The sequence below is a fragment of the Heterodontus francisci genome, chromosome 24 (assembly GCF_036365525.1).
Source record: "Heterodontus francisci isolate sHetFra1 chromosome 24, sHetFra1.hap1, whole genome shotgun sequence".
In the NCBI taxonomy this organism is placed as follows: Eukaryota; Metazoa; Chordata; class Chondrichthyes; order Heterodontiformes; family Heterodontidae; genus Heterodontus; species Heterodontus francisci.
Window position 1 is genome coordinate 27,403,099 of NC_090394.1, and position 27,912 is coordinate 27,431,010.

General features: G+C 41.8%; 1 protein-coding gene across 6 annotated transcripts in view; it reads left to right on the forward strand.

Annotated features, from left to right (window-relative positions):
* The window catches only part of radil (Ras association and DIL domains), a 146,916-nt gene that overhangs the window by 32,143 nt on the left and 86,861 nt on the right, over positions 1–27,912 (forward strand). For all 6 annotated transcript variants that reach the window (XR_010977368.1, XR_010977369.1, XR_010977370.1 and 3 more), the window contains 4 exons: positions 4,651–4,946; positions 8,070–8,756; positions 14,790–14,827; positions 24,906–25,063. Coding sequence is in view for 3 of the 6 variants with exons in the window: in XM_068055796.1 (XP_067911897.1) it covers positions 4,651–4,946; positions 8,070–8,756; positions 14,790–14,827; positions 24,906–25,063 (1,179 nt within the window). In the remaining 3 variants the exon portion in view is untranslated. The remainder of the gene's footprint in view (positions 1–4,650; positions 4,947–8,069; positions 8,757–14,789; positions 14,828–24,905; positions 25,064–27,912) is intronic.

Sequence of the window (27,912 nt, forward strand, 5' to 3'; positions counted from 1 at the left end):
CCTTCTCCACCTCCTCCTCCTCCCCCCACCCATCTTCCAGCAGCTTGTCCTGCTCTGTGCACCCTCTGTCCATTCTCCAAATCATGCTAAATTTCAAGGGGAATGCCTACTAGTGCACCCTTGTCTGGGAGCAACTAGTTTGTGCAGAAGCCCTGAAAGTCAGCACTAAGACCTTCAGAACCTGTCACACCACTCCCTGTAGACTTCTGCAACTTGAAACAGCTATGGAAAGCAGCAAACACTTGTAGAATTATAGCAACAGTTAGAAGAAATCAACTAGCAACTAACCTGTAAAGTAACTGATGATCCGTTTAAATAGCCCTGGTACGGTTTCCTTCCTGCTGCTGAACACATGTTCAGCTGTGTGAGGTTAAGAGAGGGCACTGGCTGAAGCACTGAGCCCCAAAATGGCACCACTATGAATGTCATTTTGGGGCTCTAAGGGTATTCATAGTACTCAAATAAAGGCACTAACAAGTCCAATTTCTCACCCAACTACTGCACACCTTGTCAGTTACAAAAATTGCTACTTGGTATAATTTTGAACGCCTGTCCTCAGAGCATAGGCCAGAATTTTACGGCACCGCCCCAACCCACCCCCATAACGAGCGGGCTGGTGGCAGGGTGGGGAGGACGTAAAATTGAGTGGAGGGCGGGGGGGATTGTTCCCGATCCCCTCCCGCCCCCGCTGCAATTCTACATGGTGAGGCGGTGGTGAGAAACAGTCCTCCCGCCCCAGGACAATCAAGACCCTTAAGTGGCCAATTAACAGCCACTTAAGGGCCTTCTCCCGCTGCCACGGGTATTTCACCCTTGGTGGGTGGACAGAAAATGCCCCAAGAACACCGCCAGGTAAAACCTTCTTGCGGGCTTGATGGAGGCCCTCCTGACTAGGCACCCTGTGCCCCACTGAAGGCCACCCCGAAGCCCCAACCGCCACCCCCTCCAGTCAATGCCACTTGCCTCACCAGGACCTGGCCGATTGTCCCCGCAAGGCCCCAAAAACTTGCCTTCGTTCCGGGGCGATCCTTCCTGTTGCCTCCGATGGCTGGGTGTAGTTCCAGCAGGTGCCAATGCTCCTGGTGGCCCTGTTAGAACTAAGAGCTGCCGTGGCCAGCAGCTCCATTAGGCAGGACTTCCTGCATCAAGGAGGTGCAAGTCTCACCCAAGGCCAATTAAGGGTCTGGGGAGTGAAAAAATCCCGGCATGGCTCCCCAGGCCCAGCAGAGGCGGGCCCGCCCCGACTTTTCGATGGGTGGTCGGGGCCTCTTGCCCAACGTAAAATTCCAACCATTAGTTCAGGTCTCTGGGTCGCTAGTCCAGTAACATTACCACTATGCCACTGTCCCCCCAGGTCTATTGTGTCATTTCCTGTGAGGTGTTAGTAGAATGGCTTTAGCAGCCACATCGATGCATGTCCTCTGCTCTTCCTCTGGGATGGAGAAAGTAGGGGCAATTTTAAGTTAACCTGCCCATCGGGACACTGAAGGAATAGGCCGGAATTTTACAGTGGGCGGACGGGAGCCGGACTCCGACGTAAATATCGGTGGCGAACCCACTTCCGCCCAGCCTGGGGATCTGTCCCGTATTCTACGGATACCCAGGCTTTATGTGGCCCGAGGCAAGACTTCCACCCACTTGAGGAAGGAGGTCCCGCCTCAGTGAGCTGTCAGCCAATCAGCGGGCCGGCAGCTCAGTCTCAGCAGCACTACCGGGAGCAGTGGCCACTGCTGGGACTGCAGCCCAGCCGACCGAGGAGGATACCAAGGAGCTGGGACTAAAGGCAAGTTTGGGTTGCCTCATCAGGGGAATCGGTCGTGCCCTGGTGAGGCTAGGGTGGTTGTTTGGGGGAGGGGGGATGTCTTGAATCCTGGGGTTGGGTTGGGAGGCGGGGGCGGCCCTCAAGCGGGCACCCATTGAGGTGGGCAAGGGCCTTTAAGTGGCCACTTAAGGGTCTTGATTGGCCACGGGCGGGCCCTTTCCCACCCCCCGCCAGAGCTCCGTAAACTTGGTCGGAGGCAGAATCAGGGCAGGAAGGCCTCCCGGAGCCTGCTGCTCAATTTTACGCCGCCCCCACGCCACCATCCAACCCGCTGGGGCGGCGTAAAATTTCAGCAATTGAGTGCAATGCTCTTACCCAATCTCACACTTCATTTAAGTTGACGTGGGTTTCCCACTCAGTGAGTTAGGTTAAAATTGCTCCCAGTGTGAGGGTCAGTGCTAAAATAAAAGAGAGTGAGAGAGAAACAAATAGATATATATCCACTGTAATAATAGTTTTTGTCTGTATGGATTGCTTTAAATGATTAGTTTAAGGGGTGCATCTGTTGGTGGGTTTATTTGGTGGGCTGTGCCTGGGTACACTGAGTACCCAAATGTTCCAGTAAAGATTTAAAATATCTAATTAACCAATTGTCATCTCACAGGTGCAGAACAAGAGAGTTTTGCAAAACAACCTCACCTATCATAAAGCACTCTGCAAGGGGGGTGGAGGGGTGGGGAATGGCATGGGGGGGGAATTGTCATGGGAGGTAAGGAATTGGGGATAAGATGGGGATGGGATAGCATGGGGGATGGTATGAGAGGGATGACAGGAATGGAATGAGAATGGCATGAGAAGGATGGATGGCATGGAATGAGGATTTAAAGAAAGGCTATTGCAATAAAGATACTAATTTCACTGCAAATGTAAGGGGAGCCCAACAACAAAGTTACCCTGGCTGGAAGGATCAGGGAGCGGGGGCGCACCATGGGAGGATGGGGGAGGGGGAATGCCATGGGAGGATGGGGGAGGGGGAAATGCCATGGGAGGATGGAGGACAGCATGCGCGGGGGCATGGGGACAGCATGGGTGGGGGGAGGAACGGGTTGGCATAAGGGAGAGTGCATGGGAGGTACAGAATGGGGGAATGGAGGATGGGATGGCAAAGAAGAGATGGAATGAGGGAAGGGGATGGCATAGGAAGAAGGGGTGGGATGGGATGGGGATGACATGAGAGGGATGAAAGGAACGAGATGGATATGGTATGAGAGGGATGGCATAGGATGGATGGAGACTTAAAGAAGTACTGTTGCAATAAAGATACTAACTGCACCGCAAATGTTTTGCGGGTCTCTGCTAGTTTAAAATAAAAAAAGTTCTGCATTTAAAAAAAATTCATGTCATTGTATCACCCTGCATGCTATTTAAATACATGACTAGAGTCTTGCAGCATTGTGGGGACAGCCTCAGTGTATTGGAGAGGAATGGAGCTGTTTATAGAAAGAAAAAAGCTTGCATTTATATAGCACCGTAACATCTCTCACAAATACACTTCTCCTAAAATGCATTGTTTGTTTAAAACAAATCTGTGTAGTGCACTGCTGAAACTGGAGAAAAAACAAGTGATAACTGAATGGTTATATACCTCCTCTCCACTCACCTCTCCTTCCCCACTGTGTCCACCCCCAACCCCCCAAACACAAACATCGCCTCTGCCTCCACCTTTCCTTCCAGTTCTAAAGCATTACTGCTGGTATTAATGCTAGTGAGGAAATAGTTTTCTGTCATTTTTGCTAATAACAAAATTTTAAAAAATTATGAGTTCAAGACAAACAAGTTATTTGTTTGATATGCAATAAAAGAAAAACACGTTATGGGAGATGATGGCATAATGGTGACATCACTGAACTAGTAATTCAGAGGCCCAGAGGCTAATGACCCAGGGACACAGATTCAAATCGCACCATGGTAGCTGGTGGAATTTAAATTCAATTAATTAATAAAAATCTGGAATTGAATTTGTTAATGGTGCTATGAAACCATCATTGTCATAAAAACTCATCTAGTTCACTAATGTCTTTTTGGGAAGGAAATCTGCCATCCTTACCTAGTCTGGCCTACATGTGACTCCAGACCCACAGCAATGTAGCTGACTCTTAACTGCCATCTAAAATGGCCTAGCAAGGCACTCAGTTGTCAAGGGCAATTAGGGATGGGCAACAAATGCTGGCCTTACGACACCCACATCCCATGAAACGAATAACAAAAGGAAAAACTTTAAAAAGGGTTAATCTGTGAAAATATTCACCTCACAATGCTCCTGTGCAGTATCTTCTACGTATCCTCAAAATAAACTGAATTACAGGTGAATTTCCAGTGACTTAGCACATTTATAGAGTATCTTTGCCTTAAAGACATGGTTTTAGATTTGATGCCAACCTGTAGTCTTGTTGGTTGATCTTAGCCGAAGGGGTAGGCAGAGGTGAGGATTATAGGGGTGAATAATAGCTGTGCTACAACTGATCTCAATTTCCCTCAATTAGAGAGTGGAAAATCAGTTAGCATCCCCAATCCCCACTGAAGTGACGCATGCTTGGATGTTGGCGACGCCATGATTGGGATTGGCTATGGTGTCTGAATCATTTAACTAGCTTTTCAACTCTCACTGTCAAGCCTCACACATGTATAATGGCCACTTGTGGAAGGTACTAAAGAGAGACTGATGCCAACAGAAAGAATCAAGGAGAGAATTTTTAAAAAAAGTTAACCATGTTTTCATGTTCTAGTTGTCATATTTGTATATTACTGGAAAATAAAATGGTGCTATAATTACTTAACAGAATAGCAAACAATTAAAAGGGAATTTGTTTTCTTTTAACTGTTTTCAGATATAAATGCTCAAGCACGGAAACTGCAGAGGAACCGGGCAAAAGGCAACATCTCAACAATGTCTGGCTACCGATATAAATTAACACCTCTCCGACGCAGCATCAGTGAGACAAGCCTCACTAGCACTGAAAATCAGGGGGAGGAACAACAGAGAGTATATTCAACCCTGCCTGGAAGAAGGATCAGTCAATGCAGAAAGGGAAGACTTCGCAGCACAAACAATAAAGCGAAGCAAGAAAGTAGCATCCACCAAGTCCCTCACCTTCTGCTTCTTCAGGGATATAACCATAAGAACGTAAGAGCAACAAGCACACTTCTGTGTGATATTCCTTCAGGACTTTTTAAAATTTTGGCTAGAAGAATACCTTTGTAAATTACTAGTGCAAAGCCTATGAAAAGTTAGGAGTGTACTGGACTCTTCCACAAATGTTGATTTTTCAGGTTTTTTTTATTCGTTTGTGGGATGTGGGCATCGCTGGCCTGCATTTATTGCCCATCCCTAATTACCGTTGAACTGAGTGGCTTGCTAGGCCATTTCAGAAGGCATTTAAGAGCCAACTACATTGCTGTGGGTCTGGAGTCACATATAGGCCAGACCAGGTAAGGACGGCAGATTTCCTTCCCTAAAAAACATTAGTGAACCAGATGGGTTTTTACAACAATTGACAGTGGTTTCATGGTCACCATTAGACTAGTTTACAATTCCAGATTTATTAATTGAATTCAAATTTTACCATCTGCCGTGGTGGGATTTGAACCCATGTCCCCAGAGCCTTAGCCTGAAATTGTGTGTATATATTACAGAGACCAGTAGAATAAAAATTGCAATTCAGTGTAAAATAATTATTTAACTAACCATCCTCGGTATTTTTTACAAATATTTTTTAGATCAGTGAGTTGAAAGAGTCATCATGTTTCTTTGACAATACCAACAGTTTCAATTTCACCCCGATATGGGCTCTTGAACATAAATTGCATTTCAGAAATTAAAGTCAATGCTTCCTGTTCGTGGAAATTTAAAATAAGAATCCCTTCACTGTTGTTACACTTGCCTGAAAGAACAGATTGCAAAATCATTTTTCTGATGCAGCATAGTCCCAAACCAAGTGTCCTTACAGTTGGATGCCAAGTCCATTGTCAAAACAGAGCATCAGTGGAGGGTTTTGCACTCAGATAGAGGACTGGCTAACTAACAGGAAACAGAGAGTCGGGATAAATGGGTCATTTTCAGGATGGCAAACTGTAACTAGTCGCGTGCCACAAGGATCAGTGCAGGGGCTTCAACTATTTATGATCTATATTAATGACTTGGATGAAGGGACTGACTGTATTGTAGCCACATTTGCTGACGATACGAAGATAAGTAGGAAAGTAAGTTGTGAGGAGGATACAAAGAGTCTGCAAAGGGATATGGATAGGTTAAGTGAGTGGCCAAAAATTTGGCAGATGGAGTATAATGTGGGAAAATGTGAGATTGTCCACTTTGGCGAGAAGAATATAAAAGCAGAATATTATTTAAATGGAGAGAGACTGCAGAATGCGGCAGTACAGAGGGATCTGGGTGTCCTTGTACATGAATCACAAAAAGTTAGCATGCAGGTACAGCAAGTAATTAGGAAAGCAAATGGAATGTTGGCCTTTATTGCAAGGGGGATGGAGTATAAAAGTAGGGATGTCTTGCTGCAACTATAGGGGGCATTGGTGAGACCGCATCTAGAGTACTACCTAGTTTTGGTCACCTTATTTAAGGTGGGACATAAAACAAAAACAAGAAATGCTGGAATCACTCAGCAGGTCTGGCAGCATCTGTGGAAAGAGAAGCAGAGTTAACGTTTCGGGTCAGTGACCCTTCTTCGGAACTGACAAATATTAGAAAAGTCACAGATTATAAGCAAGTGAGGTGGGGGTGGGGCAAGAGATAACAAAGGAGAAGGTGCAGATTGGACCAGGCCACATAGCTGACCAAAAGGTCACGAGCAAAGGCAAACAATATGTTAATGGTGTGTTGAAAGACAAAGCATTAGTACAGATTAGGTGTGAATACACTGAATATTGAACAGCAGCAAGTGCAAACCTGAAAAAAACAGTGGGTAAGCAAACTGAACAAACTAAGATGAAATTAAATAAATGCAAAAAAAGATTGTAAAAAATGTAAAAAAGAATGTAAAAAAAAAGGAAGAAAAAATAACTAAAGATGAAAGTAAAATGGGGGGCTGTCATGCTCTGAAATTATTGAACTCAATGTTCAGTCCGGCAGGCTGTAGTGTGCCTAATTGGTAGATGAGATGCTGTTCCTTGAGCTTGCGTTGATGTTCACTGGAACACTGCAGCAATCCCAGGACCCCCATTTCAACACTCCCCCCTGCTCTCATGCTCACATCTCTGTCCTGGGATTGCTGCAGTGTTCCAGTGAACATCAACGCAAGCTCGAGGAACAGCATCTCATCTACCGATTAGGTACAGCCTGCCGGACTGAACATTGAGTTCAATAATTTCAGAGCATGACAGCCCCCCCTTTTACTTTCATTTTTAGTTATTTTTTTCTTCCCTTTTTTTTTACATTCTTTTTTTACATTTTTTACAATCTTTTTTTGCATTTATTTCATTTCATCTTAGTTTGTTCAGTTTGCTTACCCACTGTTTTTTTCAGGTTTTTTTTCAGGTTTGCACTTGCTGCTGTTCAATATTCAGTGTATTCACACCTAATCTGCACTAATGCTTTGTCTTTCAACACACCATTAACATATTGTTTGCCTTTGCTCCGTGACCTTTTGGTCAGCTATGTGGCCTGGTCCAATCTGCACCTTCTCCTTTGTTATCTCTTGCCCCACCCCCACCTCACTTGCTTATAATCTGTGACTTTTCTAATATTTGTCAGTTCCGAAGAAGGGTCACTGACCCAAAACGTTAACTCTGCTTCTCTTTCCACAGATGCTGCCAGACCTGCTGAGTGATTCCAGCATTTCTTGTTTTCGTTTCAGATTTCCAGCATCCGCAGTATTTTGCTTTTAATTAAGGTGGGACATACTTGCGTTGGAAACAGTACATAGCAGGGGTTTATTGTTAAAAATCTTCACACTTCATTCAAGACTTTAGGCAAAATGTTGTACAATTTTTTTTGCAATAAAAGAAAAAAATGTAGATTTCTAGTTGTAGGCATGCTTATATCAATCAGGATGTACTTAAAATCATTTCCTTGACAGAACATTAGACAAAAGACTTTGCTCACCATGTGGGTATTTTGCTTGATACAACGATTAGATAGAAGGAAGATTTTTCTGGCCCTCAGGGTGTTACCATTAAAAGACATTTTACTGAAATTGCGTTGTTGATCGTCTTGGCTGTAACGCTAGAACTCAGTCTTTAAACTGTTGAGTGAGAATATGAAACATGCGGCCTCTGGGTTTTGTTTTTCCAGGATTGTTTGGTGTACCCTTTAGATTATGAGAAGCAAATCGTCGGACAAGAGACGGCCTCGGCGAAGCCTAACATATGTTTGTCATCACCCGACATTCTCTCTCTGCACTGCAAAATCAAAAGGATTAAAGGGTCAAATACATGTGGTCGCTTTGTTGAGGAACAGACTATATTGGAGCCATTTCCAAATGCCTGCATTTTAGTAAACTGCGTACCAGTGGAAGGGTCAGCTGAACTCAGGCATGGCGATCTAGTTGGGTTTGGGCAGTATTATCTTTTTCTCTTCAAAGATCCTTTGGGTGCCAAAAAGCTGCCAGCCCACACTTTTTCCATGCTTAGACATTTGCTCCACTTGCCTGATCATAAGGGTTGCCGGAGAGGTGCCGTCTGTAAAATGTGCGGCTCCGTTATTAAGAATAGCTCGGGAAGCACGCCCAAAGATCTCAACCCGTCTGCAAACAGAAGCAACAGTATTCAGAAAAAGCTGCAACTGGAATACGAAAGGGCGTTTGAAGATGTACTGATCGATAAAATCTTGACCCTTATTGAACCCAGTGGAGATGACCACAAACTGACGCCAGCTTGCCTGCTGTGTCTGTGTGTCCAGCACTCAGCTACTACCTTCAAGTCGGGTGATTTTATGAAACTCCTTCTGAAGATTGTGAACAGAATGCAAGCTATAGCGTTGGTTAGTACCATGTTACCTAATAACAGAGTTATAATTATCTTTGCATTTATAAGATGCCTTAATATAACATCAACAACTTGCATTAATATAGGGCAGTTAACAAATTAAAAAATCCCAAGGCGCTTCATTAATGTGTATTCAGACAAAATATGACATAGATTTGTATAAGCAGACATTAGGACCGATGACCAAAAGCTTGGTCAAAGGAGTGAGGTGGTGGGAATTATAGAGCTGACGGATCTCGAAGCACTTCATTGCTGTTTGAAGTTTTGTTATTTTTGCTCTCTATTCATGCTCTTCAAAAGGAGCTGAAATGAATAGACCATATTTGTTAAGATATTTGTATTCAACATAGCTTTGCACAGTTTATTTGTTCAAGTTTCTGTACTTTTAATTTGTGCCCTCCCCAATCCACCAACATCTAAAGACTTATATGGCTGTTTAGTGTTCTCTTGGTGTATTCCGAACATTGCATAACCAATGAAGTTGTATTTAAGTGTTTACACTACTATTATGTAGCTAAATGTGGTAGCCAGTTTGCCAACAGCAAGACTCCGCAAAACATCAAATGAGATGAATAACCAGTTAATCAGATTTTTTTTGATGTTTCAAGAGTGTGAATCATTAGCCTTGGAGATTTCCCTGCTCCTTTTTGAACAAAGCTGTAGGATTTTTTACATCCACTTGAAAAGGCAAACAGGTCTTTGGTTGTACATCTGACTAGAAAGTTAGTACCTCCAACAATGCAGCATTACATTGAAGTGGTGTCACAGCAGCTGATTTAGCAATGCAGATTAACCGTGTACAGTGTAGGAGCCAGCAGTGATTTATTTGTGGCTGTGCAGGCTCATACATCCACTTGCTGGATTGATATTTCTGGGGATCAAATTCAAGGCTGGAGCATAATAGATGATAGAGCCCAAACTGACAATAGAAGCCAGTCAGTAGTAAAAAGCAAAACAAAAAAGCAATAAAAACAAAAACAATCTCAGTTTAAGCACATGCTTAGAGGCTTGTTGCATGTAGTTTGCTACATGATTGCTACATGTGGGTGCACAATATAAGGGGGATGTCCATCAGGAATGGCCAATCACAGTCAAATAGCCAGTAGTCAGTGCTAAAGATGCTGGTATTGATCTAGCAGACTGGTGTGGACTATACACCCTCTTTGTGGAAGGGCGGCACAGTGGCGCAGTGGTTAGCACCGCAGCCTCACAGCTCCAGGGACCCGGGTTCGATTCCGGGTACTGCCTGTGTGGAGTTTGCAAGTTCTCCCTGTGTCTGCGTGGGTTTTCTCCGGGTGCTCCGGTTTCCTCCCACAAGCCAAAAGACTTGCAGGTTGATAGGTAAATTGGCCATTATAAATTGTCACTAGTATAGGTAGGTGGTAGGGAAATATAGGGATAGGTGGGGATATTTGTTGGGAATATGGGATTAGTGTAGGATTAGTATAAAATGGGTGGTTGATGTTCGGCACAGACTCGGTGGGCCGAAGGGCCTGTTTCAGTGCTGTATCTCTAATCTAATCTATCTACTTGGGTAATTTTTTACTTTGGTTGATGGTGTAAAAATGGGTAATATCAACATCAATGGAAATGAAATATGGGAGAGTTGTATAATGGTCAGCTAAATTGTACTATCATCCAAAGTCAAAATTACTTCCTATATATAATAATAGTCACTACAGTAAATACCCTATTATCTGAGACAGGAATGTCAACAGAGCACTGTTAATGATTGACTATCCAGACCAACTTATTATTAATGGGAGTCACCTGTCACTGGAGATTGGGATTTTTCCCATCTGGCTTCAGATAATCTTGCAAGCCATTACCCTAATGGATAGTGTTGTCCTATCTGGACAAGCAGTGGAAAGCCCACCAGTGTCCTGTGCTGGCTAACTGCCCAGTTTTAAAGCACAGTTTTAGCCTATTAAATTCCAAAACTTAGCAGGTCCTCGGCTGGTACTAACTTGTGTCTAGGCTCTCTGGTAAATGGGTTGTGTGCAAGGAAAGACTGCACACTATAGCAGATGAGCTGAATCTCCTGTGTGGATTTCTCAGTAGTTTGGAGATTCTTAAGCAGCGTGATTTTTTTTGTGCATCTTGGCATAAACCTGTCCAAATAAAAATTGTGGAAAATGGAATCAAAGTAAAAATCCATTGGAAGGGAGAGCATTGCCTCTTAGAACTGTGCATGACCACAACCTATACACAGCATTACTTAAGTTGTTAATGAATAATTAATGCAGCCCATTTAGATTTTTTTTATTCATTCATGGGATGTGGGCGTCATTGGCTATGCCAGCATTTATTGCTCATCCCTAATTGCCCTTGAGAAGGTGGTGAGCTGCCTTCTTGAACTGCTGCAGTCCTTGTGGGGTAGGTACACCTACAGTGCTGTTAGGAAGGGAGTTCCAGGATTTTGACCCAGCGACAGTGAAGAAACAGCGATATAGTTCCAAGTCAGGATGGTGTGTGACTTGGAGGGGAACTCAGATATTGTGAAACTGTATACTCCAATGCAACTAATTAGATAACATTCCTACAAGAAGAAATGACTGCCCAAACTACTTTTGAAAAATCTGAGATCTGATTTTCTATTATGTACTCTATAAACACCCCTGAATTCTTTGTTGGCTGCATTAATTTTCTGAATTAATCTATGCATTTTAAGAGTTTTTTTATTGCTTGTTCAAATATTCTGTACATGCAAATTCGCTACAACTCGATATATAGGTTTGTACCTCTGGCTGTAACGCCTAGAAATACAGCAGCGTTCATTTTTGGGTGCCTCACCGGCAGAGTGCTAACAGCCAGTGTTCAAATGGGGAAGACCGAGGAGCTTGGGATTTTGAGCCTCAGACCACATTATCATGTAGAAAGCACAGAAGTAGGAGCCTGCAAAGGTTCATGCAACAACGTTCAAGTAAGTGATAGGGAAAGACTGTGGTGTTCTGGGGGACCTCCTCGGACTGCGATTGGGGAGGGAGGGGGGCTAAGAGGTCAGGAGGTCGTCATGGGGGTCTGCAGTATTGTTGGCTGGTCCTTGAAGTGAGATTGTGGTGGGGTGTTGTGGCTAGAAGGCTGGGGCCGGGTTGAGATTGGAGAGGTTTTGAGGTCTGAGTCAGTAGTGAGATTGGAGATCTCGGGACCGGGAACAATGGTGATTCAGGTGAGTTACTAACCCTTTTTTTCATTCAATGATGCTTAGCATTGGTTTCCCGAAGCAATCAGCACTGCTGCCTCAAAGTTGCAAGAGGGAGCAGAAGCAGGCATTAGGCCCCTTATTTGCATTTGTTATAGGCCTAATGCCTACTTCTGACGTAGGTAAAGAAGGTCTCTTGTTCGGCCCTGACCAAAATGGTGCCTGGTGTGGCCCACACCAGAATTTTGCGCAGCACAGTGTGGACGCCATTTTGGACACAAAACTGTAGCCATAGTGCTGAAAACTCGACCGGTACAGAGCTGAATTTCTAGCTCTTGATAGCTATTTAACTGAATCTCTTAATTACACATTTTAATATCATTTGTCTATGTTCAGTTGCAGTAAACAATCAGGTTCTAGTTGCAGTCCTTCTTGCTGAGAATGCAGTTACTTTCCAGTCAGGCTCACATTGCTGAAGAAGAAGAGGATGTCCTGTTAATCAGTTTCGTGAATATTTCACATGAAACCTTATGGAAACTAAACTTGAACTTACTACCTTCTCCATTTCTTTGGATTCATTTCTTAGATTCTCCATTTCTTAGATTCAGGAATGGTCCCATCAGATTGGAAGTTGGCCAAGGTTACACTGCTTTTCAAGAAGAGGTAGAGAGAAAACAGGGACTGCAGGCCAGTTAGCCTAACATCAGTTGTTGGGAAGATGCTGGAAACTATTATTAAAAAAGTCTTAACAATGCACTTGGAAAAGCATAGTATGATTAGAACAAGTCAGGATGGTTTTACTAAAGTGAAATCCTGTTTGACAAATTTATTAGAATTTGTTGAGGATGTAACTAGTAGGGTAGATAAAGGGGAACCAGTAGATGTAATGTACCTGGATTTCCAAAAGGCGTTCGATAAGGTGCTACATAAAAGATTAATAGGCAAGATAAGGGCTCATGGTGTTGGGGGTAATATATTAGCATGGATAGAGGATTGGTTAACAGGCAGGAAACAGAGCGTGGGCAAAAATGGGACATTTTCAAGTTGGCAGGTAGTGTTTAGTGGGGTGCCACTAGGATCAGTGCTGGGGCCTCAGCTATTTACACTCTATATTAATGACTTGGATAAAGAGGCAGCGAGTAATGTATCTAAATTTGCTGATGATACAAAGCTCAGTGGAATGGTAAGCTGCAGGGAGGACATAGAGAGGCTGCAAAGAGATATAGGCAGGTTAAGTGAGTGGCCAACAAGATGGCAAATGGAGTATGGTGTAGGGAAGTGTGAAGTTGTTCACTTTGCTCATAAAAATAGAAAAGCAGAATATTTTTTGAAAGGTGTGAAACTGGTTAAGTATTGATGTTCAGAGAGACTTGGGTGTACTCATACAAGGAACGCACAAAGTTAACATGCAGGTGCAGCAGGCTATTAGGAAGGCAAATAACATTTTGGCCTTTATTGCAAGGGGATTGGAGTACAGGAATGAAGAAACATAGAAAATAGGAGCAGGAGTAGGCCATTCGGCCCTTCGGGCCTGCTCTGCCATTCAAAAAGAGATCGCGGCTGATCGTCTAATTCAGTACCTTTTTCTCGCTTTCTCCCCATATCCCTTGATTCCTTTGGCATTAAGAAATATAGCTATCTCCTTCTTGAATATAATGACTTGGGCTCCACTGCATTCTGTGGTAGAGAATTCCACAGGTTCACCACCCTCTGAGTGAAGAAATTTCTCCTCATCTCGGTTCTAAATGGCATATCCTGTATCCTGAGACTGTGACCCCTGGTTCTGGACTTTCCAGCCATCAGGAACATCCTCCCTGCATCTAGCCTGTCTGGTCCTGTTAGAATTTTATAGGTTTCTATCTGAGATCCCCTCTCATTCTTCTAAACTCTAGTGAATATAGGCCTTGTCGACCCAATCTCTCCTCATATATCAATCCTGCCATCCCAGGAATCAGCCTAGAAGTATTACTAAAATTGTACAGGACTTTGGTGAGACCGCACCTGGAATACTATATGCAGTTTTGGTCTGCACATTTAAGAAAGGATATACTTGCACTGGAGGCGGTGCAGCGAAGATTTACTAAATTGGTGCCTGGGATGAGGGGGTTGCCCTATGATGAGAGGCTGAGTAAACTGAGCCTACATTCTCTGGAGTTCAGAAGAATAAGGGGTGATTGAATTGAGGCATACAAGGCTTGGTAGGGTAGAAGATGAGAGATTGTTTCTGCTGGTCGGGGAATCTAGAATGCAGGGGCACAGTCTCAGGATAAAGGACCAATCATTCAGGACTGAGATGAGGAGAAATTACTACACTCAATCTTTGGAATTCTCTACCCCAGAGGGTTGTGGATGCTCCATCGTTGAATACATTTAAGGCTGGGATAGATAGATTTTTAGTCTCGCAGGGAATCAAGGGATATGGGGAGCCAGAGGAAAATGGAATTGAAGCTCAAGATCAGCCATGATCGTGTTGAATGGCACAGCAGGCTCGATGGGCCATATGGTCTACTTCTGCTCCTACTTCTTGTACTCTTATTAGTCAGCAAACTCTGTTAGCCAGATATTTATATGAAAATTTGGCACTGCAAAACTTTACTTCACTCTAAAACCTCCTCCATTTCTTTTTAACAAGCACAGGAGTGACTGATTTTCAATGGCATTTATTTTGTTTGCAAGTAATTATTAAACAATTTTTTTGTTTTAACAGTAAACTTTTTCAACTTAAATCTTGTGCTTTTATAGATAGACAGTCACTGGTGCTGTAAGTATCCCATGGTAAAATCTCAGGGAATCAAAACCTCAAAGAAATGATGTGACCAAGTACTTAAGTTGTGTCACATTCAGATCGTTATGTTCTTCTTTAAATGGAGTGCATTTTTTCCACAGGGGAAGACTAGAGAATTGGCAGAAAAACAGTCTGAACAGTAAGTCATTTAAATATATCGTACACACTAATAATTTATTTTGGTTCTGCAGATTCTTTGATCTCTTCATTGGATTATTGTGCTTAGTAAAAACCATTCCAACTATGTATTTTTCAGGTAATACAAAATACATTTAAAATACGCTACAGCGACTGCAAAAAATTTGTAGTTAGTCCTTAGTCCAGGTTTGATCTCTAGAGAGACAAATTCTTCTCACTCCAGTGACATAAAGCAAATGTGATGTTGAGGGGCGTGGGGGGGGAACCCACTTGATTGCTATTACTCCATGAAGATTAGTCCAAATGTTTGCAGCACAAAATGAAGATTGTACTAGACTCCATGGAGGAACCCTGGGGATACCAATATTTCATAAATGAAGATTTCTAAAATAAAAAGCTGTGCAGATATCTACAAATAAGAGTTTAATATCACTAGCACTTAACTCGAGGGTTACCATATTTTTTAACTTCTTTATTGGCCGCATTAATTTTCAAATTCATCTAGACATTTTAGGCGGTTGTATTTTTTATTTTAATTGAATTTTATTTTTATTACATGTTCAATTATTCAAATAAATGCAGATTCTGCTCAACTCAAGATATAGCTTTCTACCACTGAATGGATTAAATCTGCCACTAATGATTTATTATTACCCCAGTATTATTTTCCTGATTCCAAGAATACACAGTGTCATGCAGGCCCCCACCTGCCAAGAATGAGTCATATTAGTTTTAGTTTAGAGATACAGCACTGAAACAGGCCCTTCGGCCCACCGAGTCTGTGCCGACCATCAACCACCCATATATACTAATCCTACACTAATCCCATATTCCTACCACATCCCCACCTGTCCCTATATTTCCCTACCACCTACCTATACTAGGGGCAATTTATAATGGCCAATTTACCTACCAACCTGCAAGTCTTTTGGCTTGTGGGAGGAAACCGGAGCACCCGGAGAAAACCCACGCAGACACAGGGAGAACTTGCAAACTCCACACAGGCAGTACCCAGAATTGAACCTGGGTCACTGGAGCTGTGAGGCTGCAGTGCTAACCACTGCGCCACTGTAGTTTTGCCACATGGACATTAAATTTCAAACTGTTGTTGAAGTGAATAAAGGACTTGCTTTAAAAATTGCCAGATCTTGGTTGGAAAGACCAAGATATTAACAGACAGTGTTTGGAAGGTCAAAGCAACCATTCCCTGACACATTCAACTCAGTGACCCTTGGCTGGAAAGACATTTATATATTAACAGACAGTGCTTGGAAAGGACAAAGGACCATTCCCTTAAACATTCAACCCACAATGGACTTTTGATCACCAGACGTTGAAGGTGGGGGAGCTCGCATTCCAGGTTGACTGCTAAGATGGCCGAATATGCAAACGGACATCGTCAAACCAGCTAGTCACATGACTAACCTGCTTGGCAATCTGGGTTTTTCTGAAATGTAGAAACAGTTTAGACTGAGAAGATCTCTCCTGATTGCTCCCATCTCTTTCTCACAAGCCCCTGAATCCACTGAAGACACATAAACCCCAAGAGAGAAAAGTCTCCTACAGCGAACAAGGTTTAAGAAGAATACTGGGCCCCAACGAAATGCAAGATCTACCTACAGTCAAGGACTCTATAGTGAGCTCGAAGAACCAGAACAAAAACTCCTTCAGATATTGCCTCAAACTTTTCCACTTTATTTTTCTTCTGCTCTTTTCTGTCTCTATTTGCATGTGTGTATCACATATGCATGCTAGCATGGGCGCTTCGTGTATCCAAAGGCGCCAACCGAATTAGAGTTTAAGTTCAAGTTTAATAAATTTCAGCTTTTCTTCTTTAAACCTGAGAAAGCCTGTTTGTGCTGATTTCTTTGCCTTATGATTGGAAAGCAGTGAACAAGGATTCACCAATGGGGAGCTGAAAAACAGTGTGTTTATAATTAAACCCTGTTATGGTAAGACCAGGTGAAGGCTGGAAGGGAACCCCTTGACCTCTTTTTCTCACCTGGTCGTAACAACAGCTTCAAACCATTGCTAAAGACAAGTAAACAAAACTCACAAAAATTTCTCATTTGATACTTCAAAGCTCTACATCTCAGAATAAAGGATCAGCCATTTAGTACTGAAATGAGGAGAAATTTCTTCACTCAGAGGGTTGTGAACTTTTGAAATTCTCTACTCGAGAGGTGTGGATGCTCAGTCATTGAGTATATTCAAGTCAAAAATCGACAGATTGTTGGATACTAAGGGAATCAAGGGATATTGGGATAGTGCAGGAAGGTGGAGTTGAGGTACTAGATAGCCATGATCTTATTGAATAGCGGAGCAGGCTGGTGGGGCTGAATGGCCTCCTCCTGCTCCTATTTCTTACGTTCTTTTGTTTTTAGTCTGGTGTAAAGTGAAATTATTATATGATTTGTCATTTTAAAAAGGACCAAAGATGGCCACTTTTGGGCATTTGGGATCTTGTTTGATCTGAGTCAGGGTGAACTTTAAATGCAGCTTCACTTTTGATTATCTGAAGCTGATGCTTAAGATTTTTTAATCAATTGGTTTTGTTCTCTGAAGCTGAAACCTTGGAGCATCAAGAAACCCAAAATATACAATGATCTTCCTAAAAATGTTCAGCCCTAACTCTCAGCAGATAGGATTTGAATTATTTAATCCTATTGTTGTTGCTATGAGTTGAGGCCTGACCTACTCTAGTGCTGTTTCAAATCTGGTTTTACAAAGTACTGTAGTTTAAATTGTCATGGAAGTTTTTTTTTATGTGTTTAAAAAGTGAGGAGGGTCCGTGTGCCTTTAAGACTGAAAGAAGTTTAATATTCTCTGGGAACAGTGTGTGCGAGCTACAAGCCTGTTCCTAAGCAACAGCAAGAGAGATGCGGTCACATGCCGTATTGTATTAGTTTGACTGTGTGTAAAGACTGACTGGAACCGGTTTGATCTGGCAGAGCACGAAGTGTGCTCCCCTTGAAGAAAGGAAGGATTTGTCTCTCTCTCAGCAGAAAATCTACATTGACCTACAGGCTGTGTTTTGCCTAAAGAGGAAAAGACCCTTGGAAAGGAATCTTTGCATTGTTGGAGGTAGCAAATTCCTTTATACCCCTGTCTCTAAGAAGTCTCTGCCTCAGGAGTGACTTTCTGTTGCATTTTGTGTTTCTGGGAGTTCTTGAATTCTGAGTAAAGTTTCTACTGATAGACAGCTAATTCAAAATCTTAGTGGACCTGCTGTTATATTCCTTGTTGAAAGATCTGTGTGGTGCCTACTGCAGCCAAAGTGCCTTGAATACCTATCCATTACAGACTGTTCATCAACTCGCCTGGAGACTTCAAGTGGCGTCTGACTATTTGACTCCGGGACACCTCACTGATCCGGGAAAGTAACCAACCAGGACTTACAATCCAGTTGTTTTATTATTCCTAAGAAACAGCTCTAATTTAAAACATCAGTTTTAAAATGGTTAACAATTGGTTTTTGAATGTATGTGTGCGTGCATGAGGGTCAAGAGGAATAAGAAGTTATAAAGTCTTTTCAGACATCGATTTATTTCAGTATTGTTAATGATTTAGTTTATGAATAAATAGTTAATTTGTTGTTGTTTAATGATACCTGGTTTGGTGAATTTATTCTGGGGATTAATAAAATGTTTAATTTGACTATTTCTGGTAGGTGGGAAACTTTAATAATATGTTAATTGCCTGTGGAGTAATGGGACTGAATTGACAGTGCATTACTCCCGTGTTGGTGGTAACATATTATTTGGGGTCTCGACTGGGATCCAAATCCAACACCAATTACATTAATTGTAAGGGGAGTAATAATTTGAAAGGAAGAAAGAACCAGGTTTCTTGACTAGGGTAAAGACTGTACCATCAGAATTGTATTAGCAGTTGCAGAAGTTTTTCTGGGAAAGGAGAATGTGCCCCTCAGTGACTTGACAACTTTAACCAAGATTAAATGAAAGATGTGGCAGCAAAGTTAGAGTTAGAATTGAAATCAGGTGCTAAAAAAAAGAGAGAATTCACGTTATAGCCCAACATCTAACATCGGATGAAGAAGATAGTAAGTCAGAGGGTGATGCACTAGAATTGGTTAAAACTCACTTACAGTTGAAGCAACTGGAGCTTCAACAGGAAAAAGAAAAAACAATAAAAATGGCAAAACTTGAGGCTGAGAAAGAATTAAGAAAACTTGAACTTCAGAGAGAAAGTGAAAGAGAATAGAGAGAATTTAGATTAAAAGAGATAGAACTAAAACAAAGGGGTAGTCTCGAATCCAGGGAAAGTTCTGGTCAGGAAGAATCTGAGTTCAGCCCAGGGCCCAGTGAAAAGCTGTTTAAATTTATACAAGCTCTCCCTAAGTTTGAGGAAAGGGACGTAGTGGCATTTTTCATATCTTTTGAAAAAATTACCAAACAGATGAATGGCCGAAGGAAAGCTGGACACTGCTTATGCAAAGTTGGGTAGGATGGGTAGAGCTCGTGAAGTTTATGCCATGCTTCCTGAAGAGGCTTCTGCAGATTATGAGATAGCAAAAAAGGCTATTTTCCCTGCGTATGAGTTAGTCCCTGAAGCTTACCATCAGAAGTATCGGAACTTACAGAGATTGGCTGGGCAGATGTATGTAGAATTTGAGAGGGTAAAGCAAATTAACTTTAACCATTGGATACAGGCATTAAAGATGGAAACCATATATGAGAACCTTAGAGAATTGATTCTCTTGGAAGAGTTTAAAAATTCAATCCATTCAGTAGTGAGAACTCATGTAGATAACCTGAAAGTTTTAAAAGCTAGGCAAGCTGTGGAAATTGCTGATTTTGAGCTTGTGAATAAGCCGAAACCTTTTGTCCATCACCCCCATAAACCTGAGAAGGATAGAAAGTGGGAGAGTGAAAGGAAGGCAAGTAGCTGGCGACAAGAAGGAACAGCTTGGAATGCCCCAGGATCACCTCCTCAGGCCAGAAAGGAAGGTACTGAGGGTAGAAGTGAGGTCTGCACGCCGAAGTGTTATCATTGCCACAAAATGGGTCCTCTTAGTTCAGAATGCTGGAAATTGCAAGGTAAATCCATGGGGCTTGTTGGGGTACACAAAGCTAATGCAGAGAAAGGAGCTCTGACTGAGAGAACAACAGACCAGGCTATAGCTTTAACGGCAGCTGTAAAACCAGATACAAAAACTAAAGTGAGTGTAGAGGTTAAGAATAAGATACCCAAAAGTTATAATGAATTCTTGTCAAAGGGAAAAGTAACTCCATATCCTTTAAGTGAGGCAGGAAAACCTATCATTACACTCAGGGATACAGGAGCAACCCTGTATAAGGAAAGGTATAACGTTTCCACCAGAGAGCGTCCCGAACGCTAAAGTTTTAGTTAATGGAATTGGCGGGGAGTATATACCTGTACCTTTATATAAAGTGAACCTGGAGAGTGACCTAATATCTAGGATGGTAACTGTAGGAGTTGTCCATAGCTTGCCAGTAGAGGGAATTGTTCTACTCCTAGGAAATGACTGAGCCAGATCAAAAGTATCAGTTTCTCCTATAATTACAGGGAAACTAAGCGAAGTTAAAGAAATGGAACAAGTTCCAGGAATATTTCCTACGTGTTTAGTAACCCGAGCAATGGCTAAACAGATTCTGTTGTCGGAGGTAAAATTGGTACCACAAACAGCCAAATATCTGAAACCTTGTTTGGGGATTTAGATAATCCAAATGAGATGTTTAATAGATCCTCTATAATTGTAGCACAACAAGCTGATCCAGAGTTATATAGAATAGCACAGTCGGCTCTGACAGAAGCTGAGGCAAAAGGAGTTGCAGAAGGCTATTATGTTGAAGACAAGGTTTTGAGGAGGAAATGGAGACCGCTTCATAGACCTCAGACGAAGACTGGACAGTTGTTAAACAGATAGTGGTACCACCTAAATATCGCCAGGAATTATTAAGGTTAGCATGTGACATTCCTTTTGCAGGATATTTGGAAGACTAAATCACGTACAAGTCAACATTATTACTGGTCAGGCCTTACAAGGGAGGTGAGGCAATTTTGTAGAACGTGCCATACATGCCAAATTGTGGGAAAACTGCAACCTACCATAAAATCGGCACCACTAATTCCCATATCAGTGATTGAGGAACCATTTAGCTGGGTATTGTTAGACTTTAGCAGGGTATTGTAGGACCCTTGCCAAAAGCAAAAGCGGGATATCAGTACATACTTACTATCATGGATATGGCTGCTCGATTTCCAGAGGTCATTCCTTTGAGGACAATTACTGCTAAAATAGTAGTAGAAAAGTTAACCCAATTCTTTACGAGATATGGATTACCACTTGAAGTTCAATCGGATCAAGGTTCTAATTTCATGTCTAAGATATTTCAAGAAGTCATGGGCAATTTGGGTATTAGACAGTTGAAATCTTCAGCATATCACCCACAGACAAAGGGAATTTTAGAGAGGTAACATCAAACACTCAAAACAATGATTAGAGCATACTGTCACTAATATCCGCGTGACTGAGATAAAGGACTAGACTTTCTTTTATTTGCCACCAGAGATTCACCTTTCGAATCGGTTTACAGGCATGAAGTAAGAGATTCTCTAAAACTCATCAAAGACAGATTCTTAGAACAAAGGAATGAATCTTCGGTACTAGACTATGTATCTGTGTTCCGGGAAAGGCTCACGAAAGCTTGCGGTGTGGCTCAGGAACACCTTAAAGCATCCCAAGCCAATATGAAAAAATGGGCAGACGAATGCAAAGACCCACAATTTTCAACCAGGGGATGAAGTATTAGTATTGTTACCGTTACAGGGTGAACCATTAAAAGCATAGTTCAGTGGCCCATATAAAGTGACAAAAGAGTGGCTAAGGTAGGTTACTTGATTGACACCCTGATTACCAGAAAAATAATCGATTGTGTCATATCAATATGTTAAAGCAATATTATCGCAGGGAGGAGGATAAGCCAGTACAGGTATGTCAGGTAATTGGGACTGTTGAGAAGGAAAATGATAGTGAGGATGAGGCAGAAGGAGGCCTAGACAAATTTCAGATTGAATCTCCAAATATCCGGTTAGCGAATACAGAATGGCGAGGAAAATTGGACAACTTGCTTTTGTACTTGGATGCAAAACAACTGAAGACTAATCAGGCTTCTCACAATATTTAAAAGGGTATGTAGGGATAAGCCAGGATGTGCAACCTTAGCCACACATGATGTAGATATAGGGGAATCTGTTCCTTTGAAAACAACATCCTTACTGCTTAAGTCCAGGCAAACAGGCCCAAGTAAAAGCAGAGATCTACACTGGAAAACAACTTAATTGAACCTAGTCAAAGCAGTTGGAGTTCACCAATAGTCTTAGTCCCTAAACCTGACAGGTCAACCCAATTTTGCATAGACTACAGAAAAGTCAATGCAGTAACGAAGGCAGACTCCTACCCAATTCCTCGTTTAGATTGTCACAAATTTAACCTTGCTAAGTTACATAAGTAACGATGGTACAAAGAAAAATTCTATCAATTACCAGTAGAGTGAATGGGAGCATGAATGTGAAAATATGTTTAGAGAGTTTTTTCAGTTTCTGTTTTGCATTGTAATGAAACGCATTTTTAGAATGGCGTTCCATTTTGCCAAGGGCAGATGTATCATGCAAGTGTTTTTTTCCCCTCTGTTTAAAAACTAAGGAGGGTCCGTGTGCCTTTAAGACTGAAAGAAGTTTAATATTCTCTGGGAACCGTGTATGCGAGCTACAAGCCTATTCCTAAGCAACAGCAAGAGCGATGTGGTCACATGCCGTATTGCATCAGGTTGACTGTGTGTAACGAGTGGCTCAAACCGGTTTGATCTGGCAGACCAGCGAAGCATGCTCTCCTTGAAGAAAGGAAGGATTTGTCTCTCTCTCAGCAGAAATCTCAATTGGCCTACAGGCTGTGTTTTGCCTAAAGAGGAAAAGACCCCTGGAAAGGAATCTTTGCATTGTTGGAGGTAGCAAATTCCTTTTTACCCCTGTCTCTAAGAAGTCTCTGCCTCAGGAGTTACTTTATGTTGCCTTTGGTGTTTCTGGGAGTTCTTGAATTCTGAGTAAAGTTTCTATTGATAGACGGCTAATTCAAAATCTTAGTGGACCTGTTGTTATTCTCCTTGTTGAAAGATCTGTGTGATGCCTACTGCAGCCAAAGTGCCTTTACAGACTGTTCATCAACTCACCTGGAGACTTCGCGTGGCATCTGACTACACACAGTCAACCTGATACAATATGGCATGTGACCTCACTGATCTGGGAAAGTAGCCAACCAGGACTTACAACCCAGTTGTTTTATTATTCCTAAGAAACAGCTCTAATTTAAAACATAATTTTTAAAACCGGTTAACGATTGGTTTTTGAATGTATGTGTGTGTGCATGAGGGTTAGGAGGAATAAGAAGTAATAAAGTTTTCAGACATAGATTTATCTCAGTATTGTTTAAGATTTAGTTTATTAATAAATAGTTAATTTGTTTTGTATAAAGATACCTGGTTTGGTGCATTTTATTCTGGGGGTTAATAAAGTGTTTAATTTGGCTAATTTCCGGTAGGTGGGAAACTTTAATAATATGCTGTGACCTGTGGAGTAATGAGACTGAATTGACAGTGCATTACTCCCATGTTGGTCGTAACAAAATGTTGAGACAGCAAGATGGTTCCACTTTCTAAACCTTTAGGCTTAGGTTTGCTAATTTAACATTGATGGGAATCCAGTTAAAATGAATGTATTGTCATTGACATTGTGATTGAAAATCAAACCTTTAAATTTTAGCTCCTGGAAGAGAAGCTCTGCAATCGCATGCAAGCACACATGTGAATATAGAGCTCTCCCTAGACAGCAGTAGAAGTGACTATTAGGAACATAGGAACAGGAGTAGGTCGTTCAGCTCCTCAAGCCTGTTCTGCCATTCAATTAGATCATGACTGATCTATATAATGCCATTTATCTGCCTTGGTTCCATATCCCTTTATACTCTTGCCTAACAATCTATCAATCTCAATTTTGACATTTTCATTTGACCCCCAGCCTCAACAGCATTTTTGGGGAGAGACTTCCAGATTTCCACTATCATTTGTGTGAAGAAGTGCTTCCTAACATCACACCCTGAATGGCCTAGCTCTAATTTTAAGGTTATGTCTCCTTGTTCTGGAAATAGGGAAAAACTATCTGTTCCTTTAATCGTCGTAAACACCTCAATTAGATCACTCTGTAATCTTCTATGCGCAAGGGAATAATGTCCGGTTGAAACCAAAGTTGCAGATATACTCTGCTACCTGCTGTAGAAATGCACCAATTAGATATTTTATTATTCAAATTCATAAATCTTTGGGGTCAGAACCAGTATATCTCACTTTGGTTCACATTAGAAACTGTACTAAATAATTCTTAATTTCAAAATACCTGCTGCTCATTTTGCAGTTAGAAGTATTTCTGGTATAATTAGTATGAGCCCCTTTACTGAACTCAGTTTATTCCATGTATGAAGTCTTTTATAGTTCATATGCTGTGAAGTCTGCTAAGTATTAGTCAATCAAGTTATTTTTGCTGATTATAATATTAAAGGGTAACTTTGGTATATAATGTAGCAAATTACAAATATGCCAGGAGACTTCTAATCATCCCATTAATGATGGATCACTCTCAGTTTTTCCACTCCTTTCAAAGAATTATATGGCATATGGCATATCTGTTCCGACTCTTTAAAAGAGCCATTAGTCCAGCTCCCATGCTTTTTCCTCATAGCCCTCCAAATTTTCAAGTATATACTAAATTCCTTATTGAATCTGCTTACACGACCTTTTCAAGAGGTGCGCCATTTTTTATTCATCACTTGGAAATGCATCTGCTTAAGGCACCACCCTTTGTAAAGTACCAAGTGTCCAAGCTCCAGGTAAAGCTCCACTATTGTGCTGCGAGTAGTTTCTATATCTGGTCTACAATTTCACTTTTAGCTGTCAACTGGTTTGTCTTACATAAGTTATGAACAAAATGATTCATTAACTATTTTTGTTTTATACCTTCTACAATCTTTTCCCACCTAACTCCAGCCAGGATCCAGCATCTCTACCTCTGCTCAGTATTACAGACCTGGTTCCAGACCTGCAGCATATTTTCTTCTGGATGTCCAACTCCATTGAGCTGCTTTACTTCATCCAGCAGAGGGTTCCAGACTACATTCAGGCCATTGAGGATCTGGATGCAAGAGGTAGCATTATGCAGTTAGCAGGCACTGCTGGGAAGTCAATACAAGGGTGCATTGATAGTGGTTTGGGTGTGCAATATGAAAGCCAAGTGCAGAGTTTTAGCTAATTCTGAAAGTGAGTGTTTACACACTGTGCAATTCATGTGAGTGGTGCGTGCAATATTCAGGATATAATATTCTGTGGACGGAGCAAGAATATTTTGGAGTGAATGATGTGGCAGAAGAAATAGTTTGCAGTTTGATGGATTGAAGTAATGTGTTAATTGATGCAGAACCATGTTTTATTGTGAGAACAGGTGGTTTGGAAATACTTCCCAAGGGATTTTGGTTGGCTTTTTATGATCACCAGGAATTTCCTCTGAGCCTCTCCCATTCAGCCTCCATGACTTTAGCAAAGGTACAGAAGCGGTGCACAAAAGGCCAGGAGGAAATGCCCAGTGCATGTTCTGAATTCTGTTACACAACAACTTGGTTCTGCTTTGCTGCTTTGTCCCTAGTATTTTTGTTATCAAGCATTGAAAAATGTCACATTTAATTAACTTTGGTATAATTCAGTACATTCAGTAACTTGATCTGTTTTACAATAACCCAGCATCAACACAAATGTTTTGGAGAAAGTATTGTTGCCCGCTGGATCTTATGAATATTTCCTGTTTCCAATATTTAGCAAAACTAAAGAGCAACATGTATCCATAACATAACAGCAACTTTCATTTGTATAGTGCCTTTAACATAGTAAAGCACCCAAAGGTGCTTCACAGGAGTGTAATAAGATAAAAATTGATACTTAAGTCAAAGAAGGAGACAATATGGCACGTGTCCAATAGTTTGGTCAAAGACGAGAGTCAAACAAGACACACAATATCTAGGGATACCTGGTGGCCTCCTTGCGGGCTGTGGGGGTCCTCCTGATTGGGCACCCTGTGCCCCACAGAAGGACCCCCAGCAGCATGGGCCATCCCTCTAAGGCAACCCCCTCGACCTAGACTTGACTCCCCCATCGCTGGGACCTAGCCGATTGTCTGCGGTGAGACCCAACCCCCACGTACCATTTCTGGGGCCTCCTTCATTGTTGCTGGTTCTGGCTGGGTGCAGTCCCAGCAGTGGCCACCGCTCCTGATGGCACTCTGGGACTGAAGAGCTGCTGGCTCTCTAATTGGCTGGCAGCTCTTGGACACGGGACTACCTGCCTCAGAGGGGTGGAAGCCCTGTCTGAAGCCAGTTAAGGGCCTGAGCCACTCAAAATAGCAGTGTGGCCTTCAGGCCTGGCGGAGGCAGATTCACCCCCGGCTTTCCAGCTGGTGGGTGGGGACATCGCCTCACCATTAAATTCCAGCCATTAAGTAGCAGTCACATTTTTTTCTGCTTCAATGCACCCATTCAACACTGGGAAGATTGCTGTCCACAGATGGCACTGACATGCAGCATATAATCCTAGCAGAACATTTGGCTAAGACTCAGCCTATAGGTCAATACAGATGACTGTGTCGTACATTGGATCCTAATTATTTAAGTGAATAAATTATTTGTGGTGGATTTGAGACAAAGTGCCTTTAAATATAACAGATTAGCAAGAGCTTGCCATCTGTGCGTCCTTGCTGCTGATTATCACAGTGTAGAATCTGCATTTAGGAACGGCAGTTACCTCGAAGAAAATATTCATATCTCAGACCACTACTCTTAAAATTTTAACATCATATTTCCCAGGTTGCTATTGAATGGTATCACTGAGAAATTCATCAAGGTTTATGTCATTCTGTTGTCACAACTTCAGTGTAAACCCTAATTACGTGCAAAAGTACAGTTTTCGCTGAAGCCCTGTGAGCAACCCAAGAGAAAAATCATATTCTTCTCCCATTTTTTCTTCGACCAGACTCGCAACAAACAAGAAGGTTCTGGTACAAAAAACATGATGGATAGAGTGCTTTCTGGAACATAGAGGATTATGGGTAATATAGCCACCATGATTGACAGTTATTGCAAGGATTGATGTGTCAAGTGACCAATGGTGGCAAGGTTGGAGGGAGGAGGTCCTGTGTTGTAACCTCCTGGAATATAGCCCAATCACAGTTGGCAACCCCTCTACATATGGGTGCTTAAAAACATTTGTTGCATTCTTTTTGCAGCTGCCAAAGTGAACTTGTCATGCTGTAATTTCAGCTTTCTGCCAAAGGTGGCCCATGGTGTTTCCACTGTGGGAAGCATGTAATTATGTGACAGGTTTAATAATTTCCATTATAAACATGGACATAGGAATTTACAATAGAAAGAGTTGACTTTAAGCACACACACAGATAAGGTTTTTAACATTACTAGTCAATCTCCCATGCTGTTGCACAGAGAATGTGGTCTCTTCTTGCCTGTCTCCGTTGTTTTCTTTTTTTCTCTTGGACAGTCTTTTCTTGTTTCCCTATGTTTCCCTCTTTCACTTTATTTCTCTCTCTCTTGCTTTTCCCCTCACTTTCATTCTCTAGAACACAAAACAAAGGCTACACCAGGTGTGTAATCAAGACACTTAATTTTTTTCTCTCTCGCACACACAGCCTGATTTTTAAAATAACACTCAACATGAATTTTACCTTAGTAAAGCTCTTTTAGTTTGCCTTTTAGGTTTCATTTGAATACTTTTGAGCAAAAACTTCTAGAAGCTATATAAAAACAATCTTCAGTATAGCTGAGTGAATGGTACTGATGCATCCTTGAAAATTAGGTCAATGCTTAACCTGTACAATTCAAATTCAACAAACAGCATGATGGCTCTGGGCAAACGTATCTACTCCAAGCCCAGGCTTTTGGGAGAGACTGAGCCCTTCAAATAAAATGTTTGATAAAGTAAATAAGGAGAAACTGTT